We start from the raw sequence: 20,142 nt of genomic DNA on the forward strand, positions 1-20,142 counted from the left end.
TTTATACCCTACGCAATTAATTTTTATTTTTACCATGTTAAGAAAAATTTCAATTTTGATTTATATTTGTGTATATTCATTTTCATTTCATTTTTCCGGTTGTATGGAGTGCAGTGGTATCAAAGTTTTTCAGCCATAGATTAATAGAATATCACTTTTCTTCGCAAATTGTCAGAATTTGGAAGGGTGTAAGGCAATATAGCGAATGTATTCATTATACTTAGGTTTCTGATATCGATAAACTCCTTAAGTATTTACTATTATMTTGTAACCACTAACTTCGTTTGGTCCTAAAATATACTTCACAAATACAAAAGATTTCTTACAAGCACTTTGATCGGTTATTTTGTACGGCAGCCATAACCTATGATTGGCCGACATTAAGAATGTTTACATATTATATCTTRTAKTGTGGCTTTGGGCAATTATTAGTACCAAATTTCGTGAAGATATCTCGTCAAATGACAACGTTTTCCATATAAGCAMTTTATTCASRTCRTTCAGTTTGTATGACAGCTATATGTTATAGTGGTTCGATATCGGCCGTTCMGACAAATGAACAGCTTCTCGACAAGAAAAGGAAGAAAATGAGAGGTCGATATTTCAAAAATTCAGGGACTAATTCGTATATAAACAGATAGACCCACGTGGTCTCTGAAGTTAGAGCGGGTCGATTTACAGGCTGCCAAAAAARGCATAAATCGATTATGCGGAAAGTGTTTTACGGTTCATTCTGAACAACATTGCATATACAATTATGGATTCACAACCGTTTTCGAACCAGCATTTTTAAGGCAAAGTTTTTAGTATTCATAAAAGTTTGCTTGGCAGTTTTTGACGCTGTCTCTTATACACATCTAGATGTGTATAAGAGACAGGGTGTAGTAGAAACTAACCGATTAGAAGCGATTATTTAGCTTGAAGTTCGTATAGTCCATATCTGGATGTTATACGTTGTTTACTTTAAGTAATTTTAAGTCCATATTAGTCTAAAACATATGATTCGATAAACCTGCGTGAGTACAAAGAACTTGACWAGCTTGCCAAAGGGGGTGATGCTCGAAAATTCTACGAAAAAATGCGGCGACTAACAGAAGGTTCCAAGACCGGAGCATGCCTCAAAGCTGATCTGGTGATTGATGCCCAGAGCATACTAAAATAAACTGATTGGACATTATCAGTGTGGCTTTAAGCCTGGAAAACCAACAACCGACCAGATATTCAACATGCATCAAATATGGAAAAAGACCCCTGAAAAGAGGATTCACACACATCACTGCTTCGGCGATTTCACAGCTGTTTTTGACAGCGCGAAAAGAAGCTGCCTTCAATCTATTCTTGAAGAAAAATAATTCRAACTGCAGAGCTGAATACAGAAGGTAAAATCTTCTACAAGYGTGTACGACTGCTGACCAAACTCTATAAGTCACTCATTATTCCCGTCCTGCTATATGGTGCMGCAGCATGCACGATGGCAACATCTAATGAATCGACGGTACGACGTTACGACGTTCGGGAGAAAGGTGCTGCGGAAGTTTTATGGTCCTTTGGCAACGGCGTATTCGTATATCGTATTCGATGGAACGATGAACAGTACGAGTTGTACGACAACATTGATACAGTACAGCGAATTAAGAGACGTCGGTTACGCTGGCTAGGTCATTTCGACTCCAGATCTGAAAATATTCGACGCAGTACCCGCTGAGTTAATCAGAGAAAAAGCAAGATCTTCACKTCGTTAGTAAGACCAGGTGGGGAAGGAGCTGGTTACACTTGGAATCAACAAGAAAGGAGGGCGCGCTGTTGGAAACTAGCCTATAACCGGCGGTGTCTACGTCAATAAAGAAGAATAAGAATGCTTTGGTGTAGGCACTTAAAAAGCGTTTCAGGATTTTTAATTATTCTTTCTTGGGTGAAATTAGAAATACGTCTCTTGTTCTAAGCCCCTCCTAGGCTGTAATGCAGCTTTTTCTTTCTTCTACTTTTTGCCGAAGTTGTTAAATAATTTGAAGTACATTTTAGAAGCGCCCAAAATCCCAACATTATTTTATGAAGTTTTGTGAAATCCAATATGAAACCTTARATAAAAATCGTTTTTTCTTCAACTCCAAACCTCAAAATAATTGCCTTACACCTCCCTTATTCTAAAATAACGTTAACTAATATTGTTAATATTTTTTTTAATCTAAATGTAGGTATTTAGTAAAAAATATATATTTACTTGTGTTTAAGAGTTGTGTCCTCGAGTTTACTGGTCAACGTTTTGCATTCGCTAGTTAATTTATCCATGAGTTGCTTCTGACTCTGTATCATATCCTCAAGTTCATTTACCGTTTCGACTTTTTATACAAAGATAAAACAAAAATTGCAATATTTAATTAAGTTTGATTAATTTTTAATTATGTTAAAGTTGAATGAGTCAAATGTATGTAATGTGTTAATTTGAATTTCACAAATTTTACTTTACGGAAGTGATTTTGCTTTCAATTTCGATTAGCGCTACGCCAAACTCATGGATAAACTATTGACTTTCGCTGATTGCATTTGAAATTTACTCAAGTCCAATCAAATAACTATTCTTTGCTAACAATGAGGTTATGCATTAGTGTTGCCAATGTCATTAAAATAGTATTAAATATAACGGATTTAATTTGGTTTTTAAGTAAAGTCTTCGAATTGAAAATGTGACACTTTGAACATTTACAGAAGCCAAATCAATAGCTTACCCAAGACGAAACTGCATAAGGAGTAATAACGGTGCATTTTACTAAATATAATTCTAAGATATGTACATAATTTAAATATTTATTTGCTGATTGTGCTGGAGTGATATATGAAATACTTTTTACCAATTTATTATTTTAAACTATTAATTAAAATATTTTTCAGAGCAATCTTTTTTTGTTTCTTGTACTTTTTTCAAGCTTCTAGTATCTAATTTCATAAAAACAAGAAAAATAGCTTTCGAAAATACAAAAGTTCCTTAAAGAACTCTGATCGATCAGTTGTATGACAGCTGTATGCTTTAGTTATCCAATCTGAACAATCTATTCGGAGATTATAATATTGCCTTAGACAATAATCCTTATCAAATTTCTTGAATATATCTCGGCTTTTTTGTGAGAAAAGTACTGACGCAAAATTTCAGATCGATATCGAAAAAACCAAGGGACCAGTGCGCTAATATACATATGACGGACAGAAAAACGAACAGGCAGGTGGGCAAGCCTAAATTGGATCAGCTTGTCAGCTTGTTATATATACAATTTATATTATTTATAACTGTCCATTCCTTTTGGATACTAGGTATGATTATGTTAGATGACTGATCCTGTGAATGGCGAAAAAATCACACTTAGATTGCTGTGGTAGGTTCTTTGTGAAGCCAGATGAAAAACTTCTGTGATTGGATATGAGCTATCGACAAAACACCTTGACCCTAATCACAAATCTGCTTTGGCGTTTTATATATATTTTTGCGATTTCACCTGGATGTGTGAAAGTATGAGATCCGACGTGTTTCTGCCTTGTTTTGCCAAAAGCGGGACATGTATGGAGTAAATATTGAGATGATTCTCTATCATCTACTTCCAAACTTCTTTTACTGTATGAATCGAGATTGGAGAATGTCCAGTCAGGACTACTACTACCATTGAAGGGTGACCCTTGCTGAGAGCAAAAAGTTACRTATACCTCTTGCGATTTACCCTAGGCCAGAAAGATCTTGCGACTGCACAGTTGGTAGTAGTGGCCCACGCTTGCTKCACTTTCTTGAAGAAGACTAACAGTTCAGCAGTGAACCAGAAGAAGCCAACGAAGCTCCTACCCATTCCCAATAYGAAGTTGTTGAAACTGAAGTATCTACCCTAACAAGCTCATCAACTCTAAAAATTCTGCAATGCTCAGAAAGCCTAAAACTAGAGATTGGGCATTACAAACTTCGTGGCCAACTTAATATACCCAGAGTATAAAGGATCGCATATTGAGGTCGATAAGCCCGCAAACTTTTTTYACTCGTTTGCGACTATTTCTCATATCTACAAGACGATCCTTAATGCTATGAACTATCGTTCTCCACAAATTTCTGTAATCGTGTTACCAAGGGGTTTAACATRATTTTATGACTATTTAGGCGCTGGGGTTCGTTGACAGTAAATTTGCTCTATCGAAATGAAATGATGCGATATAAGGATTCAAGCTGATTTCAGGTAGAATATAGAACTAAAATTGGCACTTCGCAACTAACGTATGAAAGACGAAATAGTCAATGTCGAACTCAAAGGTTTCATATAAGTATCGGACAAATGACTATCATCCATTAATATAATTCCAAAATTTTTTTTAATGGTTTTGTTCTAAGATTTCTTGATTTTTAATCATCATACAGTCTGAAATATATTAGCTGAGTTTAAAATTAGGAGAAAGAGAATGAAAAACATACTCTTGTAAAGACATAGAAGAACAACACTCTGCCGAACAGCTCTAAGAGAATCACTTTTGTATAATTACTACTCATTGAGTATCAAAACAATTTTTAGTACGTTTTCTAAGAACTGAATTTGTAATAAAATAAAAAGRTGCGAATTWGGAATTATTTGATGCTTRAAGAGRTAAAATCTTTAYCTAACGAAATTTAKTATKAACAGATTTTAAGCTACAACTTTACTCACTACTAATCAATTCTATACATTGCTRSTACATTCTACATAAGGTGCATAWATACTGTTTCTATGAACTTKAGAAAAGAGCTTCAAACTACCAAAAGTCTCACCATGCTTCTCCTGCATTTCGGAAATACGTTTATCTAAATCCTTTTTGGTGGGACGGATTTCATTTTTCATTTCRCCATAAGCCAGCTGAAAAGCAGCAAATCAAAAAATTATTCAAAATAAGAATATCATGTTATCACAATTTAACTTGCCTCCTTCTCCAAATTGGCGATCTCATCGTTGAGACGTAATATTTCGCGCTTGGAATGCAGTAAATCAGCATCGCCACGATCCAAACGCTGTCGCAACGATGTTATCTCGGCTGTCAGACGCGTCGCCTCRGTTTTCGCCTCACGCGCCGCACGATCCAATTGTAGTCGCAATGCCGTGATCTCTTGTTCCAACGATTGCTTTTCCGCATTCACTTGCGCCATATCGGCGAGGAAGGTATTGCGATTGGAACGCAACTCCATCTTCAACTCATCGATCTGTGCATTGCGATTCGAGAGATCACGCTTCATATCATTTGCATAGCGTTTTTCACGCTCCAAATCCAACTGCAATTTGGCCACCTGCTCCCACTGACTGCTCAGATCGCCGCCCAATTGATCGACCTGYGTGTTGTAGCGTCGCTCSGCATTGGCACGCTCGTCTGCAATACGACGCGCCATCTCATGTTGCAGTTCGCGTACACGTTCGTGCTGCCGATCGAGCTCCTCACGCAGATGCTTCACCTCCAGCTCGGCTTGAGCACGCTCCATCTGCACCAGATCGTTTATATAGCGTTTGGATGATGTGCTGCTTGTATACTGCTCTGACTTGGCGTCATCCAATAGTTTCCGCAGCTGSCGTACACTTTCCTCAAGCGCATTCTTCTCCAGTTGCAAATGCTCGATTTGCTTGCGATGCGCATCGCAGTTATTGGTGGACGAGCTGCTCGCTGGCGCTTGTTTATGGGCACCAGCTAGCACTAGTGGGTCAACGTGTGCCAATTTGCGTTTGAGTTCTTCATTTTCCGTCTTCAAACGTTTCAAATCAATATTGGCTTGCATWAGCTCCGCCTCAAGCTCACTTATGCGCGCTTCATAGACAATATTKGGCGCCGAAGCATAACGTGGCGACTTTACGGCAGCAGACGAARTTTCTTTCTTACTACGTGGCGTCGTAGAAGTTTTCTTTTTATAATGCTGKTGTTCGTCACTGTCGGAAGAAGGACTCGTTGCRGGCAGTGTCTTATCGRCACCGCCTAACGTGGCTAGCTCGGAACGTGCGGTCTCCGTGAGGTGCGTGTTCTCGTTGATGACGTCTTTGACTTTGCCAAGTAAATTGGTTAACTCGTTGCGGCAGTATTTGGACTCTTTCTCCAGCTGTTCAATGTAGTCTTCTTGTTTTTCAATGAAATTGAAGATCTCCACCGGTGCGTGGACGCTATCAGTGACCGGCTGCGGTTGCGTTTTGTTGGGCGCGTAATAATCGTATGGTGCCGTTGCTGTTGCAGTGCTGGCCGCATATGGCATTTGCAATGTCAAATTCTCCTTCGACGACGAGAAGGCATTGAAAGGTTTCGGCTTGCTGCGTACGCCTGGACTGAGGCGTGATTTCTGTGCTGGCGACAAGTACTTCGAGATATCCGAATACACGGGACGTTCGATGACCTGTGTTTCGAGATAGAAATATGTTAGTATATATAATTAGGCATAAACTGCATTTAAATGTAGGCTTCGAAAACCGAAAATGCTTCTGAAAGGAATAAGACAAAAATAAATGGCGTGAAAATTATTGCGTGATGAAGCTCAGTTCTTAATTAAGATGTGGTTAGTCCAAGCAATGACAGATATGAAATTAAAAATACTAAAGAGACTAGCAAATCCTTGTTGATATTCAATAAACSGCGCCGTCTACATATGTTTTCAGCTTTAGGCATTCCACCAATATTTCTTGAAAATCTTTCTGAAGCAATATAACTCCAAATTCCTTACATAAATCTGTGGATGTTATGCCGAGGTGCATAAGAACTTCTTCTGTGTCTAAATAATAGTATGAACTTGTGAAACGGTCTGATGACCTTCTTCTCTGAGAACCAACTAAACCTCAGAACCCTTTCCAGTAAGACCATTTGCTCCAAGGTTATAATATTCAAGTCTTGCTAGTTGTTGAGAGCAAAGAGATATAATATGAATAGAGTTTGTGGAGAAAGTTGACGAATTGAGATGCAAATTTTATTCGCATTGCAATCCAAGGATGATATTTGAATATGTAGGTAATAACTTGATATTCGAAAACCAGAAAATCTGGGTCTCTTCATACAAAATATTGAACACTAATTACTCAAGATTTTTTTTATAAAAAAAGGCTTTTCTTCTTTGAGATCAAAAGCTAGTGCCGCCTTGAGTACGATTAAGTGAGCACAACTAGACTAGTAATTCAAAGATCATTTGATAAAAATTTGCTCCACTGYAACCAGAATTGCAACCCAACATTTTTGGTTCGTCGAGTTTTTTACTCACAGCTGTTGCGTACGAAATCTTCGTCTCCGATCATCACCAATTGCATTCTAACTAACAATCCAATTAGATATTTTGCACTGCAGGAAAAGTTCAATGCACTWCCACGYCACACCAATTAGACAAATTGCCACAYTAAATTTGCACCCAAAATACCTGTTTTCATACTCACCGACAAGTTGTCCGAGTAGTTATCGGTCGAGTCCTCATTCACGTGCCGCATATACGCCCCCGAAGCGCCATTGCAGCCAGCAGCAGAACCAGCGCCACCTCCTCTGCTGGGCGGGGCATATGATTCGGCCAACATTAGCTTCAGCCGGCTAACRGCCTCATTATATGCATRGTTCGTATAATCCATCGGTTTTGRTTTCTTGTGCGCCGCACTYTTGGACGACTTCATTGGTATGTGCCTAAATGTTTTGTGCGCAGAAAGAAAGTTGCATTAAAACTTTGCCAAAATAAATTTACTTTATCACATTTTGTTGAGCAAAAATGTTTCTCTTTTCTTTTTGTTGTGAACTTCTAACGCTTTTTCCGTCCGCATTTTTCACACCGTGTGTGGCATGCCACGCATTCTAAGCAACAACTAAAGTGTGGCGAACACAGCAAGGACTACGGAGTCCTGCCACCGTGCACATTCAGTTCGGTAGGCCGCCACAATTCCGCCCCTAAAACACCGCAAGTAAAGTTGGAATTCCCTGCTTTTCTTTCCATTTGGAAGTTGTGTTATTTTACATTGTTCTGTGTTATTTTGTTTTGTGTTCGTTCGTTGCTATGGCACTTTCTGATTGGGAAATTAACCTGTTTGAAACACATGGGTGCAATTGTGCCAGTTTTATTGTTTTGGTTTTTTCTAAGTTTGAAGCAAAAAGTGCATTTGGTGGTTGGTTTTTAGTTGCTTCTTTTAGTTTGAAGTTTTGGTTTTGGTGTGTGTTTTTTTTTGGTTGGTTGATTTGGTTACGTTTGAGTGCGTGCTGAGCGCACATTAATTCGAGTGGCTGCAATTTTGGGCAGTTCTACAAAATTATTTTCAATCCTTTTTAATGAAATTTCTACAAAGGCAGGCAGTATTTAAACTCTTTCGATTCAATTTTTCAACACTTCGCAAGAATTTGAAGACAACAAAACAAATATTGAATGAAGAAATAATTTATTGAAAAACATTAAAAGTAATGATTATGGAAAAAAAAACAAGAAAAGTGTTGTAAATATTAATTAAAAAATTTATTTAATTTAATTTTAATTTATTTAAAATTTATATGAACTGAAAAAATATAGAAAGCACTTTTCAAAAATTAATAAATAAAAAATGTATTTTATTTCTGAAACTTAATAATTAATATATACAAAATTGAAACATTACATACGATCGCCTAAAACGACTCAGATCGTCATACCGACCATTTACGTATATATATAGTATATAAATATATTATATGTATATGCCATCCAAACTGAACGATCGGAATCAAGTAGTATCAAGTCTTGTATGAAAATGCTACCATAAAAATAAATGATCAGAATCAAGTTCTGAATATGTATATAAACGTACTCTTATAAATTTAATTTTAAACTCGAGGTGGTGGGAAAAATCTCTGTAAGAGCAGCACCGCTCGCATATATATGAAATAATAAATCTCCGAATCTACTCAAACTAATTTCAACAAAATTCATTCATCTTGAGACCCAGCATTCATTATTGGATAATATTCGACCGAATAGACAACGTCCAGCACGCAGTCAAGAAAATATAGCAGCTGTAGCTGGGAGTGTACACAAGGACCATGGAGAGTCGATTCGGCGCCATTCGCAGCAACTCGGACTGGCGAATGAAACGACTTGGCGCATTTTATGTCAAGATCTTAAATTGAAAGCGTACAGCTTGAGCAAAAACTGAAGCCATTCGACCCTCCCCAGTGACATCGCTTTGCCCTATGGACTCTTGAAAAGTTCCAAGAAGATCCAATGTTTTCGAGCCACATTTTGTTCAGCGATGAGACCCATTTCTGCCTTAATGGGTATGTAAACAAGCCAAATTGCCGCATTTCGGATGAAGATATTCAAGGTCTGCCATTTCATCAAGAAAGAACAACGGCTTGGTGTGGTTGGTGGGCCGGTGTAATCATCACATTTCATCAAAAATTATGTCAGTAAGAACATAACCGTCAATGGCTACCGTTGTCGCGTCATGATAACCGATTATTTGATGTCTGAAATTGAAGCTCGTGATCTCATTTTGATGAAAACAAGACGGCGCCACTTCTCATATAACGAATCAATCAATGGATTTATTGATAGAACACTTCCGTGAGCAGATAATTTAACGTTTTGGGCCGGTCGATTGGCCACCAACATCGTGTGATTAGAGCTTTTCCTGTGAGGATATGTAAAGTCTAAAGTCTAAGCGGAAATGCTCGAACGTGTCATCAAAAATTGTACTCAACGTATGGACCATCTGAGACGTAGTTGTGGCCAACATTTGAAAGAGATACCCTTAAAAAAATAAATGCCAAAAAATGATTTTTCGATTGATAATAAACACTCATTCCATAAAATTTTAAGTTTCTGTGTGTTTTCTTTAAAACAGTAGGGAACCTCGAAATGGATCACCCTATATATGTATAGCGACTATAGTTCAAGAAATTGAGACAGCTTTTTTTTTTTAATAGCAGCGTATTTTTCTGTCAAAAATTCATAATATCGACTGAAATTCTGTACTGAGAACTTAGCCCTTCCTTACTGGTTTGCTTTACATATTAACACCGAATGATATTGAGTTTTTTTAATGGAGCTCTTGGTTTCATACCTCACTTAATACTATATTTTGGTCCTCTAATACGATGTTGAGTTTCTATAACAGTCGGAATTAAGTAATCAAAAACTTTATATTCGACCGAGGATTCTAAACCCTGCAGTACTTCCCAGAGTAAATTGGGAATATACATATTTAATATGACCCCATATGTGAAAATATTTCTCAATAAATATTTTTTCAATAAAAAATTACACGTAGTTAATTCAACATATTCAACCGTTAATATTTTTGATGTGAGCTGTCTTCGATCGCCAAGCGCTACTCTTCAGCGAATCGAATGATGCCCCACATACTCAATTAAACGGGCGGTACTTGTGGTGCAACTCTACGCTAATATGTCGCGTAAAACTCTTTGCTGTAACTTTTTTTGTATATTTTTTTAATTACTATGATTTTAAGTCTTACTTTTTAGAAGTTTAAGGAAAGGAAATTCGCATTTTCATTTGTAATTTGTACCATTCATTGAAGATACGGGTATAGCACTTTGATGAAGGACTCGCATACTCTCTTGTATGAAATCAACTCGATAACTTTGCTCTTGTTGCTGCTTTTACATGTATTTTTTATGAAAAGAGAGCAGAAGCGAGCCGCGAAATGGCGCATCGAAAATGGCAAATGTTGAAAAACTCGCATGATGTAGAAACCAAGTTCACTTTTTTGAATAAATAAGGGGTTACATGGGTTTTCGGGTTTAAAAAATATCAATTTTTTGTTGCTTTATTAAAATCTCTAGAACATTGTTCTAAATTTTCAGATTGATCCGAGCAATAGTTTCGGAGATACGCCTTTAAGAACTTGTGCGCTCGAGGCTAGCTGGCTAAGTGTGCCGTTTTTAAACGCGTTTTTCTCCAAACTGTGATTTTGAAGTCCGTTGTTAAGATTGCTCGAGAACTACTTAACCGATCTTCATGAAATTTTACACAGGTCTTTGAGACACTACAATTCTTAAAGGCGTGACCAAAGGATTTTTTTCGAGATCAATTGAAGAAAAAAAATTTCCCGCAATTTTCACTGAAGTTTTAATTTTTATATTTTTTATTTTTTTTTCTTTTATTTTTTTCTAAAAATGTCTGCCACAAACTCAATTTTCAGTTTTAATTACAACACGTACTCTCTAAATTTAGATGATGCTATGAGGTGCTATCCAGCCAACGCGGGAGCATCTTTTTTCCGTGGAGTCACCGGACATGGCGTCATAATGGCSGAGTTTAAAATATTTTTTYCAAAAAATTTCAGTATTTATTTGTTAATAGCGWATGTTTGYAATAATAAAAAACTCAAATAAAATWWTTAATTTTTTATGTGTGAAAAAAATTGTTTAAAAAGGGCTGTTTTTTACCCGAAGTAATCCATGTAACCTCTTAAGTTATTCTGGAAAATGAGCGCACCGAATATTTATTAAGTGAAAGCGTTAATACATTTTCATTGACATTCCTTATTACTTGCGAAGTAATTTGTTTCTCAGTTAAGAAACGTAAATTTTAAAAGATTTCGCTTTGTTTTACTTTCTTCATGAGCCAAACTTGCAGTCTGAATATTTTTAAAAATTATTTCTTTTAACATTTTACACAGTTAATTTCCTAAAAACACATATTTTTTTTTATTGAAATTAATAGCGAGCTTGCCTTGTACGCTGCCGYTTGCCGCCGATGCGCGAACTACAAACACTATCCTTATCCGAATGGCCGCACGATGAGCGCCGCCGACGCGTAACGTGATCGCTGCTCAGCAGTTGCGAAACGTATGACTGACGTTCGCTCTGATTGAGGTTAGTTAAGGCAGTGAAGAAATTTTCCGACTTCATCTTCAGCAATGCAGTGTGGTGTAGCCGCTAACGAGGCGCGAGTATGTGGTGAACATTTAGCGTTATGCCTTGGATCGGGTGTTAGGGAGACTCGGAGCAACTTKACTTCGCAAAAAGTTTACTTGTGCTCAACTATTGTTRTTGTATGTAATATGTGGTTTAATAATTTGACATGCAATGTTGGCGCAAAACATACAAAGCTTTGCGAAATGTAACAATTGCAAAGGGGAGCGAGGCAAATGCCAACGGACGTGCACTGCCACTTCCTTCCGGTGTGTGGTGTAAATTGTTTGTCAAGAACTTTGTAGACGCGCTGCGAGACGAGACGTTGTAACTCGCTCGTTTTCACGCTGATTTGCGCGTCAAAAGTGTAAAGGCTGCGGTCATTTAACCCGTCCGATTCATTAATTGTGCTTTGTATTTGTGATATTATTAATTATTTCTGTTTGCTTGTGGTCGCTCGGGCGCGCGCGCTCAACTTCTAATTTAGACGTTTAACTGAAACGGCGACAGCGTTGGTGGGCCGCTTTTATAGCTTCGCTGTGATATGCAATGCTATGTTGTTATTGTGCGGGGGCTTCGGTTGCGATGGAACCCATACTAAAAACAAAAATGTCCTGTGTAGCGGTAATAAATAGTACACAACCGGAAAGGAACAATAAACGCAGGAGCTTTCACAAATTTTTATGGGTTTCGTGCCATGTAGTGGAAAATAAGCAAAAAACCAAATCAAACCAAACAAATAGCAGCAGAAGCTAATAACATTCCTAAGCATAATTTGAGCATTAACAAGTTGAAAGGTTGCCACTGGAGAAATGGTAAATAGAACAGTGGTGGGCAGTGCACTGGGTGGTAAAAAGAATTTAACAATTTAGAAGTACATGTAGTCAAAACTGCTCTACTAAAGTCTGTGAGGAATCCAGCTCTACTTTGCCTTCTATAACTGCAAAACGAATTCGATCATCCGTATATAGAAGAGGTTCAAGAATTAAATTTTCCGTTCGAAGAGCGAAAAATGTTTAATCCAACTTAAGAAATGCAGTCATACCGGCTCTAAAGTCGGTTAGGACTCTATGCGATTACTTATGCCTGAATATACCCGTACATGCAGTTCAAAAACTAAATTTCACCCGATCCCAAGCGACCAGCTGGAATTGAATCGTCTTACCAATTACACTGTCATATTAGACTTCGTAAACTTTTTGTTTCAAGAACAGTCATGTTTAAGTAACCCAAGTGTATACGGATCAAACTTTGTTTATCTGTCAAACCTACAACCGTTTCCGTTATGGATTTCAGCCATGGTCACTTTGCCTGTAGCATATAACTATTCAGAATCTGCCGTCAAAGTCGACATAATATGATATAAAAAGCAGGGGGAAGCAGATAAARAGCAAGACCTCCASTCCGTTGGAAAGACCAGATGGAGTAGGATCTGGCTACACTTGKGCCAAACTGCTGGAAGTATTCTTCTTTCAACTTCTTTCCAATGAGCAATCACAGCCCTGATACTGACAAGTAACTACAATACTTTCAGGGGTTCAAAGAGACCGTCGTGCTGTCTACTAAACTGGATTAGAACGTTTTTGTCTACCTCTAAAACATTTTTTTGCCCTCTAAGTGTATGAGTCTGTTTTGGTGTTCCTTAATTCACTTTACAGCTATACATTTCGTACAAAAGAAATGTTAACATTTATGAGGTATAGCACAGAACATTCCACTCAACTTATACCGTTTGTACAGGCGAACTTCTAACTGATTTAACATCGTAGAGTACAGTTTATAAAGCTTGGAGACGGCCACCATTCGACTTAAGAAGATTTCTCAGTCACACCATTCCCTTGCTTCTAAAGCAGGAAATTTTAAAAATAATCTTTCGGTATATAGACGCCACACCGCTACAGAATTCGGCTGACAGATTTGGAAGACTGCAGAAAATGTAACGAGGAAGTCATCAGAAAAACAATGGAGCATATCTTATGCACTTTTCCCCCAATAACAAGACTACGCTTTAAGCATTTGGGGCCATACGGTAGGAATCACTGGAAATATATTGTTAGTCTTACGATAGGATTTTTTCTCAGAAAGCCTGCCTACTTTTAGGCGGCTTACCACATGCACGCCACTGTTATCCCATTCCATTACAAAAAATATGCATTTATATATGTTTATGGAACCCTCTTAGACCTATTTAACCATATTTCAATGCTTCATCGCTATTAACATGCAACATTTGCGCCAATTTTCCGCTTACAAGTTTGATCAATACTTGTGGCTGAATATCATCGACAAGAACGACGAAGACCGAGCTGATGACTTTTGTCGCTTTCGACAATTTTGCTGGACTCTTTTTGTCGTTTTTTTTTTTTGTGGATTTCATTATTAGCGCTTTTGTTGCTTGTACTGTCACACTTAAGACATATTGTTTTTGCTTTTGTGTTTTTTTTTTTTTTTTATTGTAGTTAATTTTTTTCGCCCATCTGTATTTGCGTTTATTTCGTGGTAATTTGAGTGCATTAAACTTTGCTTCGTAATAACGGTACACTTGTGCCTTTTGCATGTATTTCAGTGGCATGTTCTCTTGCCTTGAGTGGCTGCCAGAAATATATGAAAAAAAAATAAAATTTCACAAACCGAAAACTATTTTTGACAAATGCGGTGCACCACAATAGAGCACAGCTGTCATAAAGGCTCGCCTTTGGTTTCACAAACACACCAGCCCACAAGGTCTGGAAGTAAGTGCTACAAATTCTATCAACTTGTCAGCAAATTGATAAAAGTATTTATCGCTGAGGAAACTTTGTTCTTGAACTCCACATTAAATTTCTCGCTTATTTTATTTACTATTATGTTAAAGTAACCAAGTGAACAATTTTCGGATGTCTTCAAGGGCTAAACTGTACAAATACAACTGAAAGGAACTATGAAGAATTGGTACCCGGTGTTTCAGTAGAGGWGRAGATTGTATTTCTGGGGAAATCCATGGGTCTAGAGGTGGAAGAGAGAGACGTGAACGAGCTCATCGAGGAGCACACCAAGGAACTGACGATTGACGAGACACAAGAGTTACAGTCACAGCAGCATACTGAGGTTATGCAAGAAATTGGTTTTGAGGAGTAGTCAAAGGAGTAGGTTATTTCTACAAGTGAGATAAAGAAGATCTTCGGAATGTGGGGAAGAGTTTCACAGTTCGTGAAAAAAAACACCCAGAAAAAGTTGCAACAGGTCGTGCATCTGAACTTTTTAATAACACTTGCCTAACTCATTCTGAGAGGGAGAAAGAAATAAATCCTTGTGGACATGTCTTTTTCTAAACGGCCTACAGGTGAAAGCGAGAAAAATTTTGCGAAAAAGGCAAAGACCAGTGAGGATATCTAATTTATTTCTTTACATTCTCTTTTTAGTTTTCGTGTAATAAATATTTGATATTTATAAAGACGTTTTTATTCAAAACCACGTAACAAAAATAACTGGGGTGGCATTTTGGAGGTTGGAACGGATTAATGGTAGTTCAATTGTTTTGTATCGGGAAATTTGCTTCGAGATACGAGTAATTCAAGATACGAGCAAGGCTGCGGAACGAATTAAACTCGTATGTCAGGTACCACTGTATTCTCTTGGGCATATCATAAATCGATATATATATATATATATATATGTACAATTTTTGCAAACCCTTTTAGGTATGTATTATAATTATCAATAAATCGGCACACGGCCCATCTGTGCTTGGTGACAGAGAGAGAAATTTACGAGACTGGAAGGGAAATGGAAGATTTTAAATAGTTGGCAAAAGAACATATGTAAATACATTTAATCTATACTAATCAATCCAATACACTGAACTTCAAACTTCAAACTCTCACTAAATCAGTCGTTCTTACTAACTCAACGATTTTGTTGATCGTATTCTTTTCTCATAAGTCCACTGTTATATTTTGTAAATAAAAACGGTATTCTCCTAAAACACGATAATTTTAAGCCACTAATAGTGCTGTAAGGATGAAGGATGGAGTCATGTGTTGAAGTTCACGCAAGTAAAGTAAGTTCTCTGAGCGCTATTCACTTGTGAATGGTCAGAAATGATTCTTTTACATATAGCGCAAGCAGCTCGCGACTTCCGGCCTTAAACCAAGTATCCTCTGGGTAGCCAAAAAACATCCGATCGAAGAAAAGACAAGTGAGAAGCCGAAACAGCCCTCCCTAGGGTTATGCGCTGGGCTTGCGGCCCGCAACGTAAAATCACCTCCAATGAAAAGAGGAAAACAACCACCGCTGTTGTAATCTCGGCTATAACCGCGTAAACGGTGTCTACGCCAATAAAGAAGAAGAAGAATATTTCTATTGTATAACTCAACAAAATAAACGAAAGAATTCTAGATTGTGAAAATCTAAAAAAATATTTTCACATACTATATAATATATGGATAAGTTGAAAAATTTAGAATAGGCATAGCATTCCCCACTGTTGGATAAACTGGATAGCCAACAGCAATCGTTTCACACATAGGCCAAAAGTTTCTTCGCAGCAGGGAAGCAGTGAAGTGTGTCACCAGAACCAAGTGAACTTATTTCTACAGTGTGCTATACCACGATCTGGACAAGAAAAATCAAAACACGTTGGAATGATATTCCCTGATGCAAAACTACAAAAGTCACGTGACAAACAGAAGATCGGAAATATACGCAGTTCCTACTGGCACTCGATRGAAGGGACTGTTGTAAGATGATTAGAAAATGTTAACAAGAAGGCACCAGCAAAATTACAAAGCACCTCTTATGCACTTGTCTCCTCACGGCAAGAATACTCTTTAAGCATTTAAAGGCCACAAGATGGGAGACACTGACATTTTGTCTCGWAAACATCAGATCTTCATGGAACAGCACATGAAGCGAAGCATTAGTGCTTGGCAAAGTCGAGCGGCTCCATTTCTTACACAAACTGTAAGAAGTCAATTTCAGGTCTTGACGTAATAATTTCGTCACAGTATCCAGTCTGTACGGAAAGCAGAAGTTTATCTCTCGAATCGAAGACAGCTAAATTAATGTACCAAGTACTTTACCTTGTAATGAATATCAATTCTTAGTGCTGCCAGTTGTTACAGCTATTAGTGTCTAGTTTTAATTTAATACTACTACTAGACCAAATATAAGCGCGATCTGTTAACCAATTTATTTTACAGCAGCTGCTTAAGTGGGCACACCTCAGTAGTGCGTTGTGATTTTTACAATAGATAAAAATATCGAACAAGGAATTTGTCTCAAATTTTGTATTTCTAACCACATTTCGTGTGCGGAATCGCTGCGAATGTCGGAAAAGGCTTACGATGATTCAGTTTTATCAAAAAAACAAAGTTTGCAAGTGGTACAAAGCCTTCAAGGACGGTCGAGAGATCGTTTAAGACATGCCTCCGACCTCTTTCAATTATGAAAAATTTTAAAAAGTGAAGGATATGGTGCTTGCAAATCCTCAGAAAAGTGTTAGGGAGATGGCAAGAGAGCTCAACATCTCTCGGGAGTCCATTAAAATGATTATGGTGGAAATTTTGGATATGAGACGCGTTCTTGCTCGAATTCTCTCGATAAAGCTGAATTGTTTTCAAAGAGAGTACGATTGTGACCGATTGACTTAAAGGCGCAAACGCATTGAACACTATCGATCAACCACCGAATTCAGCAGGTTTGGCTGCCTGTAATATTTTCTTGTTCCCTAAATAGAAATATGCCGCTCCGTGGGACCCGTGTCTATTCAGTCTATTGAAGAAATAAAACGAAAAAAAAAAATCAAAAAGAGATAAAACAATAAAAAGTACTTATGAAATAAGACTGGAAAAATCTTTGGCATAATCCAGGCACTTTTTTGTCACATCTATTATCCCGAATACAATGAATAATTTGGTTTGTTTTGCAATTAATTAAAAATTTGTAAATGAATTGTACTTAAAATTTATTTTTTTTTCTTACATTCAATCGAAACAGTTATAAAATTAAGCGCAAAATCATTTTTAAAATGATCAGCACAGTGCTATTCGTCAAAGGGCATCAACTTAACTCGTATTGAGAAAAATTTATAATTTCTATATATATATGTATATAATTTTTGCATTGAAAATGGATTAGTAATCCTCAGTTGTGCGAACATAATCCAGCCCAGAAGGCAATGGCACCTTTTCAAAGCCTTTTGGGAACAATTTGTTTGCCTCATCATCGGTGACCTCCGGTTGAATCATAACCTTATTGCCAGGCTACATATACGTAAAAAAAAGTATTGTAATAAATTTTCAAAGTAATTAAGTAGCACAATAACTTACAGTCCAATCGACGGGCGTAACCACAACCTTTAGCTTGTAAGTTAATTGTAATGAGTCAAGGCTGCGCAGAATCTCACTAAAACAACATAAATACACATTATTTATATTTATTATTTATTACATTCTTCAATCTTACTAATATCTATCAAACAAATTACTCACTCAACATTACGACCCGTAGCAATGGGGTAGAACATCGACAGACGCACTTTATGATCGGGACTGATGATGTAGAGCGCGCGTATGGTTTGTGCAATAACCGGATCACGTTTCTGATCCTCGTCCAACATGCCAAAGAGTACAGCCAAATCACGGCGTGGATCGGCTATAACGGGATAGGGGAACTCTTCGGGTATCTCTTTGCAATACGATTGAATGTCTTTCACCCATTTATTATGCGTTTCTATGTCATCGACTGAATGTGCCAAGCATTTGGCATTGCGCTTCGTAAACTCTGGCAGTCGCACGGCCATACGCGCCAGTTCTGTAGTGCAGACGGGTGTAAAGTCCGAGGGATGCGAGAATAGTATCACCCAACTGAGAAATAATCATAAGTTATAGGTTAAATTTTATAGATACTTGTTTATAAGTATATAAAATAAGATTATTTGTATGTCATTCCGCTAACACAATTATTCACAGAGATATCTCATACATAAATGAGTTTAGTATATACAATCAGATATTACAGGCATTTTCCCAACAGTATTCTTAAGACAGTTTCGTCCTTTCGACCTTTTTTACTCGATAAAAGGTTGTTCTATCAACTTTAGGTCGCCACTAATTGGTTGACTTCATTTATAGGGTTGACAGATACTAGGTTAGGAATTTAGAAATTTCAACATTCTATATATCTACCTCTATAACTTACTATCTGAGAGGAAGCTTTGAATGATGTCACTCGCCGAAGCCAGTATCAAGCACCGGCTTGAACTAATGAGTGTTTCAATTTCGGTGGGTTACAATCAGATTAGACCACTTTTTGACATTATATTTCAAAACAACCCCCTTCTTAATTGACATATACTCTCAAGCGCACTAAAATCCAGTCATTAAACCAGGACCACAACAAATATGCCGCCCGATCAGACATTTCTTTCAGTCACGGTTATTAACAGGCTGCTTATCGTAACTGTTGCGCGCAATTTCGCTCCGCTCTAAAGCGTTTATCACGTTCTTGCGAGTTTGCTCTCTTCATTGTTCTCATTCTCTTGTGTCGTTCTCTATCTCTTTCGCAATTTCAAATTCAACGCTTATTGTACCTCATTTTGCATACGTTTATATATATGTATGTRTGTAGGTATTTAGTTAAGATAAGTAGTTTGTTTTTAAACTCATCTGAGGAGTATGCATACACTACAAAATAGTTTATATTTGCATAGGAGAACAAACTTAGCTGTCGCCACAATTAGCATGCGGACCAGGATTATAAAAAATAAAAAAACAAAACAAAACGAGTTTTCTTGGTTCGCTGGTATGGACACTTGTACATATACATGAATATATATAATACATATATGTGACAAAAAAGTACCCGGAAATTATAAATATCAATATATTTTATCACCTTCAAAGTAATCCTTCAGCAAATTTAGCTTTAAATTTGGTGACAATCGTGGGTCAAAGTGATAGTGCATTATCATCGTGAAAAATCCATGAATCGTTCTTCCATAATTTCGACCGTTTTCGACGGATTTTTTCACGACAACGCCTCAATACGGCCCGAAACAAGTTCACGATGCGATGATTGTTGACTTGTTTGCATGTCAAACTCATAAACTCATGATTCATCGGCACTTATAATGCTCTTTATGAATGTGGGATCGGAAATCGCACCACCAAGTATGTCCATTTGATATCCTAAATATCCACCGCAATCTTTCAAACGGACTCGCGAGAGATATTGAGCTCTCTATCCATCTCTCTAACACCTGCTTGACGATTCTCAAGCACCAACTCCTTCACTTTTTTAATATTTTCATCAGTTGAGATGTCAAAG

At 37.3% G+C, this 20,142-nt stretch overlaps 2 protein-coding genes across 2 annotated transcripts in view; both read right to left on the reverse strand.

The window, feature by feature from the left end:
- The window catches only part of LOC108969487 (serologically defined colon cancer antigen 8 homolog), a 14,192-nt gene extending 6,579 nt beyond the window's left edge, over window positions 1–7,613 (reverse strand). Inside the window, exons 1-4 of the mRNA XM_018934238.1 lie at window positions 7,386–7,613; window positions 4,922–6,364; window positions 4,772–4,856; window positions 2,222–2,339 (exon numbers count right to left, since the gene is read on the reverse strand). Of these exons, the coding sequence (XP_018789783.1) occupies window positions 2,222–2,339; window positions 4,772–4,856; window positions 4,922–6,364; window positions 7,386–7,613 (1,874 nt within the window). The remainder of the gene's footprint in view (window positions 1–2,221; window positions 2,340–4,771; window positions 4,857–4,921; window positions 6,365–7,385) is intronic.
- Window positions 7,614–17,754: 10,141 nt separating this feature from the next.
- Window positions 17,755–18,680, reverse strand: LOC108969486 (peroxiredoxin-6-like; the record flags this gene model as incomplete). The annotated part of the gene is made up of 3 exons (XM_018934237.1): window positions 17,755–18,077; window positions 18,144–18,219; window positions 18,306–18,680. Coding segments are annotated over 3 exons (580 nt in total), but the record flags the coding sequence as incomplete, so codon positions are not given.
- Window positions 18,681–20,142: the final 1,462 nt, after the last annotated feature.

Source organism: Bactrocera latifrons, unplaced genomic scaffold (assembly GCF_001853355.1).
Source record: "Bactrocera latifrons isolate USDA-ARS-PBARC rearing strain unplaced genomic scaffold, ASM185335v1 scaffold_254, whole genome shotgun sequence".
NCBI classification, from domain to species: domain Eukaryota; kingdom Metazoa; phylum Arthropoda; class Insecta; order Diptera; family Tephritidae; genus Bactrocera; species Bactrocera latifrons.